This window comes from Schistocerca piceifrons, chromosome 7, assembly GCF_021461385.2.
Source record: "Schistocerca piceifrons isolate TAMUIC-IGC-003096 chromosome 7, iqSchPice1.1, whole genome shotgun sequence".
In the NCBI taxonomy this organism is placed as follows: Eukaryota; Metazoa; Arthropoda; class Insecta; order Orthoptera; family Acrididae; genus Schistocerca; species Schistocerca piceifrons.
In genome coordinates this window covers 510,676,364-510,689,982 of record NC_060144.1, presented here as the reverse complement: position 1 = coordinate 510,689,982, position 13,619 = coordinate 510,676,364, and the positions used below count along the sequence as shown (strand labels likewise).

Genomic DNA, 13,619 nt, shown 5'->3' with positions numbered 1-13,619 from the left:
AAAAGTGTGTGTGTGAATGCGCGCACATGTGTTTGCTTGTTTTCAGTTGCTAGCATAGTCAGTAATTTCAGTTTGTGACATAAGTGCTGACACGGAAAACCATGTAGGCATTGTTAATGATTGATTACCAATTTCTTGGGCCTGAGATAATGGCTTTATGTCAGTGTTATGTACATGTTATATTTAGGTGCTTGAAGGAGAGAAAGCGCAATAATGCATTTTCTCGGCTAGCTGGGTGATCTGGTGGATTTATATTTTTGTTAGGAGTCTGTTTGTATGCAATACTTCAAACAACTGCTCTGTGGATGGTGTATAGTGATTGATATTCTTGTTACTGTCCATCATCTTTCATTTGTGACAATATAAAATGGTTTTATATATGCTCCTTAAATATGAAACATACACAGTATTTTTCAAACCAATTAGCATTTGAAAGTGAGTAAGCTGGACTGCACCTGACAGCAATATGCCAATGGGTGCTACACTGGCAGTGTCAGCTTCCACTGTGTCACCACTTACATTGCTCAAAGCATTGTGCTTTTCAGTTCTCAAGATGGGAACTATTCTGGACATCTGTTTCAAGATAAAACATTATTCTGGCCCTAATAGAAATTAATAAAAGATATATATATATATATATATATATATATGGTACATTAATTTCAGATGTATGCATGATTTTTGCAGGAATTGAAGACTATAAAGCAATTTTTTTATCATCATGGACAATGGAATGGTGTGGTGGCTGCTTGCAGGCATTATTTGTCACAACAAAATTACAGTTTCAGACTTTAAACATCAGGTGTCAACTAATCTAAATCAGACTACAGCAGAAGTAGAAGAATCATTCTAAATTGATCTTTAGTACTTGCTCTCAAAATATCGCCACTTCCAAACTTTTGAAAAACCAAACTAATATCATTATGACCTACTTCAGCTCACGAGGCTGCACTAGCATGGACTCTACTGATTGGTTGAAGACAGCAATCAGATAAAAAATTAATCACCACTGTTCTGATTACCTGCAACACACAGTAACAGCTGCATTTCACTGTGGCACAAAGTGGATAATGATGCAGTTAACATAGACATTGTACTGCTGCTGCAACAGCTTATGCAAGGAAGAAGGAAGAACTGAGATTAATGTCTTGTCAATAGCATGATAATTTGAAACAGAACACAAACTCGGATTATGGAAGAATGGGGAAGGAAATTGGCTATGCCCTTTTCAAACGAACTATCCTCACATTTGTTGGAGAGATTTAGTTAAATCACAGAAAATCCTAAACCTGGATGGCCAGACAGGAATTTGAACCATCGTCCTCCTGAGTGTGGGTCCAGTGCGCTAACCACTGACGACTTATGCAGGATGGGCAGATTGCACATCTACCTTCTCTAATGTTTAGCGCATTGCTACAAGTAGTACCAGAAACTGCCATTAAATATGTATATCTGAGGACATGGAGGTGCGTATTTTTGCCTTCATACATTTCTCATGGCAATGCAAACACAAGCAAATTTGTATGAGACTTATCACCTTGTGGTCTTTGTTAAAATAATGGCCAAACAGCAACACTTCTCTGTTAGACAGTGAGATGATTTAGTCATGCTGATTCAAAGTACCCATTTCTCCACCATCAAGTTGTCTGAAGAGCCTCAGTGCCTCAGTGGGCTTACATCTAAAGGTAACAGACATTACTGTCAGCTTGGCATGCCAGCTGAGCAATTTTTCTCTACTCAGTTCATGCTCAACCACATGGTCTTGACAGTCACCGGTAATTTTACAGGCTTTCTGAAGATGAAAATAGTATTGTGCACAAATGACTCATTTTCTGATTTATAACTGTTATCTGAGTGAGTTTCTGGTCCGCTAATTTAGATAAATAGCTTATTGTCACTGCATACTCTGTCAGATGATTACACCACATGCCAAAGAGCAGTATGTGAGCATTTTGAGCTGTACACCATGCCATGATAATCAAATATAAAAAGGATATTAGAATTTAAGTTCTCTTAAGTGAAGAGATCAGCTGCAACAGAGTGCAGGGACTGGACAAAGATGAGGCACGATATGGACTGTGGCTTTGTTGACAGAAATAAGGGCTGGTTATGGTTCAAAAACCCATAGATGAGAAGAGCAATGAAGACTTAACACAAGCTCAGATTTTGGCAGAAATGGGATGACGTCAGACTGTGTCCTGGTATTTTTCATAAATGATTTAGAAAACTTAAATCTGGACGGACAGGTGGGGGCTGAACTGCCATTCTACTGAAAGAAGTCCAGTGCCTTACCACTGTGCTACTTCACTCAGTTTGTTGAAGGTACCATCTCAGGATTCATGCTGCATGTCAAACTGTGGGGATAGGTATCTTGGCTTTTTCTAGCTGCATCTGGCATCTTCAGTTGTAGCATTATAAATATCACTCACGGTGATTTTAGTATGGTATTTCTTTGTGCAGCATACTCAAATTTGTTTCCACTCAGGTGATACAATTTGTAATCCAATATATAATTTGACTGCTTATTCATTTAAATTTAATTTGTAGTTTTCTTTTTCTGTTCTCTTTAAAAGACCCAATACTTTCTTTGTATTTGTCAAAACAGCAAACAGATAGTGATAACAGAGTCCCCCTTCTTGAATAATTTATTTACTCTCTGAGAAGGATCCATCTGTTAAAGGAGAGTTGTTCTCCTCAAAATTTCATCCTGTTGGAATAATTGTTTGCTCTGTGCACTTCGAATTAGAATAACAGATTTTCTTCTGTTGACATTAATCTGACTAAAGAATCTGTCTAAGAGTTCTGGCACCCCTCGCTACTTGTGAGCACCGCGAATACTGGCAGGAGGGGTGGAGTTGGGAAGGTGGGCGAGAGGGACAGGGGAGGGGGGGAAGTTATCCTTGTCAAGTTGGATAGAGTACACTATGCTTCTTAAACATATCAAAACTTTCAGAGCACTGGGAGCCATACTTCACCACAATTTCTGTGAAAAATAGCGCATGCTCTTAGTAATACCAGCCTGACCATTTTCTCTGGCAATTTTATGGAAGGTATATGGCATGTAAGTTTAAAATTCATCAGGTATTAATTAATACCATAAAAAGGTGGAACCTCTCTTCTTCGGAATCACGATACTGCACTTGCTGGCACCTGTTCTACCGGAGCCATTTAGAGTGAATCAATGTTCTCACTGATGACAGTATACTCATTCATAGTTGAATAGCGACATAACATGAAAAAAATCACAGGACAAATGATCAAGAAATTCTCACCATCTAGGTTGCAAGAACCAAGATGTTAACACCTTCAGGGTATGAGTGTCAAATCTTAACAACATGCACCTCCCACTTTTCTGCCCCTAAACTACTACATTCTATACAATTTGCTGAAATATTCAATTAATGAGTGGGAATTGTCTTATGTTTTATTATCGAAGACATTCTTCAAGCATGCTGCTTCAGGCTCATTAGGCATTCTCAAGTAGACCTTCTCAAACATTAACACGATTTTTAAGGAAGCATCTACATTTACATTCATAATCCACAAACTGCTGTGAATTACATGCATGAGGGTACATCCCATTGCATTACTTATTAGGATTTCTCCTCATTCCATTCTTGTACCGAGCGCAAGAAGAAAGATTACTTGAATGCCTCTGTGCATGCTGTAATTGATAATTAGTCCAGTCTTGCTTTCCAGTTCCCACTGGAGCAATTTAATTAGTATTTTCATGAATTCATCTAGCTCCTCAAACTTTGTAAGTAGCCTTTTGAGTGATATTTGATGTCTATCTTCAAGCAACAGAGTGTTGAGATTTTCAGTGTTCCAGTGACACTTGTCCACAAGTCAAACAAACGTGACCATTCATGCTAAATGTCCTACACTCTTGAGTAACGTTACAAGATGGTCATATGAGTATTCTGTAAGTGATCTCCTTTGCTGATGGACTGCCTACCAATGAATCACCTACTTTACCTACGATTGAGGCTGTGAGATTATTCAAGTCCATATCCCCATAGACAGTTACAGCTAGGTATTTGTGTGAGTTGACCGATTCCACTTGCTGACTGAACATTTATGCTGTTATTTTCAGACACAGGTAGTACTTAATTACAGGTAGTTGCATAATCTCCAAAAAATCTAAGTTTATCATTAATATTATCAGCAAGGCTTGTAAGATCCAACGTGGACAATAAGGATACCAATACACTTTCCTGGGACTTGCCTGAAGTTACTTCCACATTTGTTGATGCCTCTCCATTCAAGAAGTACTCAATCCAGTCACAAATTTCCCATGATATTATATAGGATCATACTGTTTATGTGGTACTGAACCAAAAGCTTTTCAGAAGTCAAGAAATACTGCATCCATGCAGGGGTGATTCTAGAAGTTGGCCAATGGGGGGGGGGGGGGCGGGGCTAAGGGGGTGGGGAGGGGGAAGGGAGGGCGGGGTTTGGGGGTATGGAATATAGCTTAACAAAAGGAGAGTTTGGGTCCTCTATTGACAAACTGGTAAAATTTGGTGCTGCTTAAAGTAGTTTTTGGTAACTGATTCGGAGTTCACGGTAACAAATGTGTATTAATAAATAAAAAGATGCCTATTTTAAGTTAAATGATATTTATTGGTTTGGTAGCAAGCTATTTGCCGCTCTTATTCTTTTGTTAAAATTTATTTGGAATACAGTGCAACCTATATTGCTACATAATTATAAAAAAAAAGAAAAAAAAAAAAAAGATTGAATCTGCTGGAGTGATATATTCGCTGATTTCTGGAGTCATTTTATCCGGTGTAATATGATGCTCAATGGGAGGGGGGGGTATAGCCCCTATAGCCCCCCCCCCCCCCCCTTGCCCCCACTCCTGCATCCATCTGATTTATTAACTTAAGACTTTCAAAGACTTTCAGGATGTCACATGACAAAAGTGCGAAAATATGTTCCAAGATTCTGTAACATGCACGTATCAGTGACATTGGATGATAGCTTTGTGATAATTTCTGTGTGGAGACTACACAAAGTGGAAAAGAAATTCCCTAACAATTCCAAGTGTGAGGAGGAATATGGTGTCAAAAAGCTCCAGATAAATTAAGGTGAGCAGGGCAGGGAGTGAAAGGAGGTGCCGGGTGGGAGGGGGGGAGGGGGGGGGGAGGGCAGCATACCACAATGACGACTGTTTTCCTCTCACTTAAGGTATATGTCAGCCATAAGCAGTAGTTTAATTAAAGTGTGAAACTTGGATAATTAATGTGGAATAATATTCATATAATTAACACATTTTGAGGTATCAAGTATTTATAAAACCCAATAAAATTCAATTTCAATACTAGGTTAAAACTGCACTATTCCCTGAGATTTTATGAAATTCCTGAACTTCCTCGAGATTTCCCCAGTGTTTTCGGGTAAAATGTAATTCCCTGATAATTACAGGTATTCCAGAAGAATTGTCACCCTTCTTGTACTGCTGCTCTTGTAGATGGATGTGACCTGTACTTCACTGCTAGATCTTTCTATGGTAGCTGCAGTATATTATGGCTATAAGAAAGGCTGGCTCAGCAAATACTGTACAGTACATAGCAGGAATTAACTGTTTCCTGGGGCCTTGTTCAGTCTTAACGACTGCAGCTGTTTCTCCATGCCACCGACACTAACCTCCACATCACTTATCATTTCAGTGGTGTAATACGTGAACTGGGGCCCTTTCTGGACCTTCCCTACTTTCTGTCGTAGTGGACTATCTTTTACTCTGAAACTGTTGTCGGTGCCCGTTTGGATCAGTTCTTTGGTACATCATGATAAACAGTCAGTGTGTACACTGAAAATTACAAAGCTCTGTATATTGTTATTTAGAATTCCCTGAATCTGAACAGAGTGCAGTAATGTTCACAATCTAAATCTGAACTTGTGGAGTGAGGGACTTCGGAGAAAACTAAAGTGTACTGTTTCAGTTATTACTATTACATCTAAGGTGTCTGTGCGTGAGAATCTACCCTACAAGCAGACTCTCTATTATATAAGACAGCTAACTGTTGCTGTTAATATTAATTACTGTCATGGTCAACTTGCTGTTTGAAACTGTACAATGCAATAAAACTGGTTCTGGACATTCCTAGCTGTTTGATAAGTTCTGTTAGCCTTCTGGAAGATCTTGTCATAAACTACATGATAGGATTCCACTTATCCCCATGTATTCTTTCCTTGTAGTGAATACCAGGAAAGCAATGCAAGATGATCAATGAGCTGCACTAATATTCTTAGAAAACAATCTGTGTATTGTCAGCATCGAACTCCATGGTCAATAATTCAAGAAGTCTTAATCGCATTTTTTATTATTATTATTATTATTATCATTATCATTATCATTATCATTATTATTATTATTATTATTATTATTATTATACTGCCAACCGGTTTCAACCCGATGTAGGAGTCATCTTCTGAGCATTTACACCACTGGTCGGCTGCTGGTGATGTCACTCCTGTCTACATAATGGCAGGAAACATTGAATTATTGATTTATCATACTAATCACTGCTTCTCTCCACAACCATGTTGTCCAAAGAACTCCATGGTGCCTTACTGATGACTAAGATTATTGTCTGAAGCACAAGTCATCTGATGGAGTCACTAGTCTCTGAATCTCTATAGTGTCACTGCATGTTCTAATGTACCCTTTCAAAGAGAGACAGTTCAGTAGCTCTTCTGACTCAACATTATAACTGATCTAATGAACACCTTACTGTCCAGTGGAATACACAAATGACAGGTACTGCGTTAAATTGTGATGTCACAGTTGTGAAAGTGGCCAGTCACTGCTTTTCTTACATTGTTAGGAAATCATCACTGGTCAGGATAATAAAGAAGGCAAGAATTTTAGAGTTTAACATCTCTTTGACAACAAGATCAGTAGAGCATAAAAGAATGGACAGGGAGTCAGTGGTGACATTTTCATGTAAACTATGATTGAGGGAAAACTACCTGTAGATGGCCTGAGGTATGCCTGAATGCTGCTCCTCCTGGATTCAAGTCCAGTGATTCAACCTCTGCAACATCTTACTCAATTGTCAAACACAGGTTCTGGCAATAGCCACAGTATGTGGAATGTTTGATAACAATACCGAATAAACTCAAGGTATTGTGAAAGGGGCCTGAAGGGAAAAAAATTGAGGACAGGAACTCATCTGTGGAAACCTTACTCAATGAGGCCACGGAACACGAAAAACATAGGGTTATAGCCTGCCAGTACCTGAATTTAACCTGCTAGACAGCCTTCCCTGTCAACATTTCAAAAATGTGCTTCACGAAACACCACTGGAATCAAATGAGGATTTAATGTTCTGGGTGTACACAGTGTGTGTGGTTGTTTGAAACATGTGTGGCATCAACAAGCAAGTGTGTCAGCCGATGGTAGGCAGGTATTGTAACACTGGAATCAGACACCTCCACATATCCTGTCATTTTTTAGTTTTTTACTCTAGCTTTAACAATAGTGTCATTTTCCTATACCTTATTTTGTATGTTTTGCATTTTATTAATTTTTTCCTCTCATTTTCTTCTGAAAATTGTCTTATTCTTTGTACCTACAGTATTTCTTAGATATGTCAATTGACTGCCCTCACTGACGAAGACAACGGTAAATGCTGCTCGGATGGCTTAGCTGCATATGTTGACCTCTATATTTTTGATGCTCATTTGCATCACTAAATGAGGTCTGCAATCAGGATTCTTATCCTTAAATTGTTCCTCTGGCATCTCCTGCAATCTTTCGAGTTTTATGGGATTGTTTTGAAAGATTTTGTTAGTTATCATTATACATATGACACTTTGGATGGAGAAACAGCAAAAATGACTTATCTCCTCACTTGTGCACCTCATAAAATGCCAATAACAGAAAGATAAAAAAAAATTGAGCTCATACAGAGGGTTACAGGCAGTTGCTCCTCCCTCACACCATTTGTGGATGGAAAATGATAATGGGTAAACCCTAGAGGTGCCTGAAGTATCCTCCAACATGCACTATAACACAGCTTGCCGAGTCTAGAACTGCAGAATACCTTGACACCTTCTGCCATTGACACATCCTGATTATCTTGTGACAGGAGAACTAATCAACTACAAATCTGGCCCAAGGAAAGACTGGATTTAGATGTTTAGGGAGAATGTTCCAAAAAACCGTGAAGCTGTTAAAAGATCTAATGGTTAAACAGTCAGAGTTCTTTGATACAGGAAGCGTGTGCTCACCTAAATCATTTATGATCAGGTTACAATCCAGCAAAGGCAATCCTTTGCTGATGGAAGCGAGACCATTCTCTGTTGTGCTGCTGCTGCACTGGACCGAGCAGTGTCCACATGTAAGACAGCTGTACTTCTCAACAAGACTTATGGCTGCTTTATACACTGTCTGATCAAAAGTATCCAGACACCTCTATGTAATGCAGAGCTGACTACTAGATAGCATGAGAGAGGGATAAACAAGTATAAAAGGAAGTGGTGAATATTAGGTCATCAGTTGAAAAGCAGTAACACCAGAACGGATTGGTCAGGAGAGCTCAGTAACGTTGAAAGTTTGCTGGTCATTGGATATCACCTGAGTAACAAATCCATCAGTGACACTTCAACCCCTCTAAAGCTACCCAAGTTGATTGTTGGTGATGTGATTGTGAATTGTAAATGCAAAGGAACAACCACAGCTAAACCAGGGCCAAGTGGACCTCATGTACTAATGGGCTGGGACCACAGAGCACTGAGGGGAGTGGATGCAAAAAACTGCATGAAATCAGCAATAGGGATCATTTGTACACTCTGAAGAGCTACCAGCAGTCCACATAGCACAGTGACTGCATAGGGAGTTAACATGACTGGAATACAATAGTTCAGCAGCTATTCATATACCACACATTTCTGTAGTCACTAATAAGTGACATTTAGGGTGGCGTAAAGAGCAATACCACTGAACAGTGAATGACTGGAAAGGAGTGATTTGAAGTGATGAAATGTGCTATAACCTATTGCAATTTCATGGAAGGGTTTGAGTTTGGTGGATGCCTGGAGTACGTTACCTGCCTTATGGTTAGTGCCAACAGTTATGTATGGAGAAGGTGGAATTACTTTATGAGGATGTTTCTCATGGTTGTAGTGTGGTCCTCTTATTGAGCTTAAGAAAATGATAAATGTGGAATGATATGAACACATTTTAACTGTGAATGGTACAGGAACATTTCACAGTCAATGATAATTTTTATCAGCATAACAACAGAGCTTGTCAAAATACAGCATCTGTGAGATAACGTTTTGTGCACAATAATATTCCTGAAGTGGACTACCATGTCCTGAGTCCTGACCTGAACCCAGTGGAACATCTTTGGGGTGAATAAGGATGCCAATGCTGCTCCAGACCCCAGCATACGAGATCACTTCTGTGTTCACAATATTTGAGGAAGAATGGGCTGCCATTCCTCCACAAAAATTCAGACACCTCACTGGATGTGTCCCCAGCAGAGTCAAGCTGTCATAAAGCCGAAGGACACACATACTCCATATTAATGCCTACTAATAGGTGTCCAGATACTTTTGACGAGATGATTTCTGTTCATCACCAGGCCGATGACTCCACCGTGCAGTAGCTACAGCCTGTTGCCATTGCTATTTGATAATGATAATGAGCCAAATAACTTGCTACTTTTTAATTTCATTTAATGTTGCAAATTTCTAAAGCTAAAGTCCAAACAATCTGGATGCGCAGTAAGAGTTGATTAAGGACTGGGGGACATTGTTGCAAAGTGCCATAAAGTTATAGAAGACTTGTCTTGTCAGACTGTTTAGTCTCTTTACTTGGAGGACTCTGTGGACAGAGATCATTTGCTTCAGACTGGACGTGATCTAGCACAGGCAAGCCCGAGTAGAAGCTTTACCATTATGGTGGAGGATTTGTATGTTCTGCACCTACGAGATGACTCATTTCCCTCTTTGTAATTTTATTTTGTGTTGTGAATTTATGTATTTATGGTACAAAACACTTTGCTTTGAAGAAAGGGTGGATGAAGAAAGGGAGGGAAGGAAGAGAGATAAGGTTTAACATCCTGTGGATGATGAGGTCATGAAAGACAGACTGGAAGCTCCATTTGGGGAGAGAAGAAATCAGCTGTGCCTGTTACAGGAACTGTTAAGACATTCACCTTAAGCTAGGCTTACCATATGTCTGGGATTAGCCTGAGCAGTCTGGGTTTTTTAGTGCTGTCTGCAGTAACGTCTGAGGTTCCAAAAATGTCCGAAGTTTGAGAACGTTATGACTGGTGTGCTTTTCTTCTTTTAATTTTAGACCTGTATGTTGGACACTGCATTTTTAATATTCTCTTATGACTGTGCCTCTCTCAGCTCAGATCAAGTGCTGACATCGATGGGGAGGCACGGCTACCAGTTCAGCCACAATTTTTTATTCAGTCATTTGGCAAAACATCAGGAACAATGTGTTTATGTCGCTTTCATGTGTGTTGTAACTTTTCTACATGCTTTTGATTGTATTATACCTATTCATGTTTTGTCTCATTGTTTAGCAATGGGCAAAAGAAAGTGTGACTTTAACTATAATCTCCAACAGGAATACAATTCCAGAATGAGATTTCTCTCTGCAGTGGGGTGTACGCTGATATGAAACTTCCTGGCAGATTAAAACTGTGTGCTGGACCGAGACTCGAACTCGGGAACTTTGCCATTCACGGGCAAGTGCTCTACTATCTGAGCTACCCAAGCAAGACTCGCGCCCAATCCTCACAGCTTTACTTCTGCCAGTACCTCGTCTCCTACCTTCCAAACTTTACCGAAGCTCTCCTGCGAGAGCTCTCGCAGGAGAGTGGGGATGGAGCGTGAGTCGTTCTCGGGTAGCTCAGAGGGTAGAGCACTTGTCTGCGAAAGGCATAGGTCCCGAGTTCGAGTCTCGGTCCGGCACACAGTTTTAATCTGCCAGGAAGTTTCAGGAATACAATTCTTTGACACCTTATAATTAATTCAGAACTTTATTGTTGTAATTTTTATGATCTAATTGAAGCAAACAAACCATTTCTGAAAAAAGTCACATTTAGCGAAAAGTTGAACTGAATAAATAAGTTTGAGCTTCAATAAACTCTTAAGAATTAGTAATTTCAAAATTTTAGCCTGGGTCGGACCCAGAAAAACCGGTAATCTGTTCTGTGTTGGACTCAAGAAAATATGGTAAGCCTACCTTAAGTGACTTTGGGAAAATCTGGATCTCCAGAACAAGAGTCCTCGACTCTTACCACTGCTCTCCTTCACTTGGTAATGGGAGGTAGATAATCTAGAAGAACCACGAGGGTGTTGAGGACCAAAGCTTTCAATGTTTGCGGCTGCTGTATTTGGCAAATAAGAGCAGAGCTCGGAGAGGAAAAAGCGAGTGACAGAATTGTCATTAGGGATCTCTGTCTTTGGTGAATAGTCTACACGAGACTGGAGAACTGGCTTTGAGAGAGTAGCTTAGAAGTGTGGCGCGGCGTGGTTACGTACCTCTCGCACTGGCGCAGCGTCCAACTGGCGATGATCCAGAGCGAGACCATGAAGACGAGCAGCACGGTGCCGGGGCAGATGGTCATGAGCGTCTTGAGCACGAAGCGCGTGTTGAAGTTGATGCGGTTGAGCGCGCCGATGGAGCGCGAGCTGGCGTCCGTGAAGAGCTTGCTGTGCAGCAGCATGACGCGGCAGATGAGGTAGAGGCGCAGGAACATGGGCAGCGACAGCGTCACGTCGTACGGCACCCAGCACGAGCCGACGTTGCCGCCGCGGTTGGCCAGCTTGGTCGTCCACAGGAAGTAGTACTGGCCCGGGATGGGGTGCACCGCGCAGATGGCCAGCTCGAGGCTGATCTGCGTGATGCGCTGCCACGTCATCGCGATGCGCCAGTCGTCCGCGCAGTTGTCGATCATGAACAACTGCAACAGCGTGGCCGAGGGTCATCCAGCAGCACTAAATTGAAATGTAAGCAGTGCGGAGCCCGTAAACAGAACGACAGCAATGATCACAATGGCCTGGGGCTGAACTTTAAATACGAGAAAATATGCCGCGAATGACTGTATTTTTAATTCAAAACACCGGTACCGGTGTAGAAGACAAAATTTTTCGTTTATACTTTATGAGGGGGCATAGTAATCTAGCAATAAATTGCGTGCCTGGAAACCAAAAGGTTCTCATGATCTTGCAAAGTGACATATTGGAGAAATCTTAATTAAAATCTAACGTTAACATCTCGTAGCTGGGGTTATCATGTGAAATTTTGTAAATGACGCTGTCATCGCCTTTGACTGAGCATTTCTTTGTAACCCCAATGTTGCAATTTCGACCATGTGGCCATTTTCAAGCGGAAATAATTGCGCTTTAGCACATATGAAAAGTTGAACATCATCTGGCCTGACATTTCGATGGTATCCAATGAAAACTTAGTAATTCCACCTGCCTGTGAAAACCTCGCAATTCCAGTAGCCAGCAACACCTTTACCTGTAACTAGGCTTCTACAATAAGCTTACACATACAGTGACATTATCTGTATCACTTTATATGCTTTTTAAGAAACCGTTCTCGCTTCTCCTGTAAAATTTAACAAAATGCAGTTACGAGTTTTTCATTGCCTATTGCTTACCATCAATCTGTTATCTGAAACTTCCTGGCAGATTAAAACTGAGTGACGGACCCAGACTCTAACTCGGGACCTTTGCCTTTCGCGGGCAAGCGCTCTACCATCTGAGCTACCCAAGCACGACTCACGCCCCATCCTCTCCACTGCAGAGTGTAAATCTCATTCTGGAAACATCCCCCAGGCTATGGCTAAGCCATGTCTCCGCAATATCCTTTCTTTCAGGAGTGCTAGTTCTGCAAGGTTCGCAGGAGAGCTTCTGTAAAGTTTGGGAGGTAGGGGACGAGATACTGGCAGAAGTAAATCTGTGAGAATGGGGCGTGTTCGGTCAGAGGGTAATGTGCCCTCTGTAATAAAAAAACTGAGTTAGTAGATCAACAACGAACTTAAATGGATGTCTTACGACGTCCGCCCCGAGCAGATGCAGCATTCTAAAGCGAATAAAATGGGAAAAAAAGATGGCAGAGCACTTGCTTACGAAAGGCAAAGGTCCCGAGTTCGAGTCTCGGTCCGGCACACAGTTTTAATCTACCAGGAAGTTTCATATCTGCGCACACTCCGCTGCAGAGTGAAAAATCTCATTCTGGAATCTGTTTTCTGTTTACGACTTTTTGTATGTATTGGATTCTTTAAATTGCACTGTCAGCATGTTCTTCGTGCTCTGCTTTATTTTTGCATGCGTCTGTGAAACTGCGGGGAATAAAGGATTCAATGTTTGTTTCTGTTTCATATAAGAAATTTGATTTTGTCGCGTAATGTTCTGTGGAAATTTGTCTCTGCCTACGAATCGGTGTATGAACCGCTCTCTTTAAATGAGTTGCAAGTATATTGTTCGTATTCTGATTTAATTCGCATCCGTTTTTTTTCTTGTCACGGAATGAGTATGTATTCCTGCTTTGAGTAGTGTTCCTTCTGCTACTGAATATGCTTCGTAATCTTCGTGAATGACGCATTCTTCCATGCAAATGCTAAGAATGCAACACT

General features: G+C 40.7%; 1 protein-coding gene across 1 annotated transcript in view; it reads right to left on the bottom strand.

Moving 5' to 3' along the window:
• LOC124709053 (small conductance calcium-activated potassium channel protein) overlaps positions 1 to 13,619 on the bottom strand; it is a 256,373-nt gene that overhangs the window by 184,670 nt on the left and 58,084 nt on the right. The window contains exon 3 of the mRNA XM_047240699.1: positions 11,515 to 11,936. Coding sequence (XP_047096655.1) covers positions 11,515 to 11,936 — 422 coding nt within the window. The remainder of the gene's footprint in view (positions 1 to 11,514; positions 11,937 to 13,619) is intronic.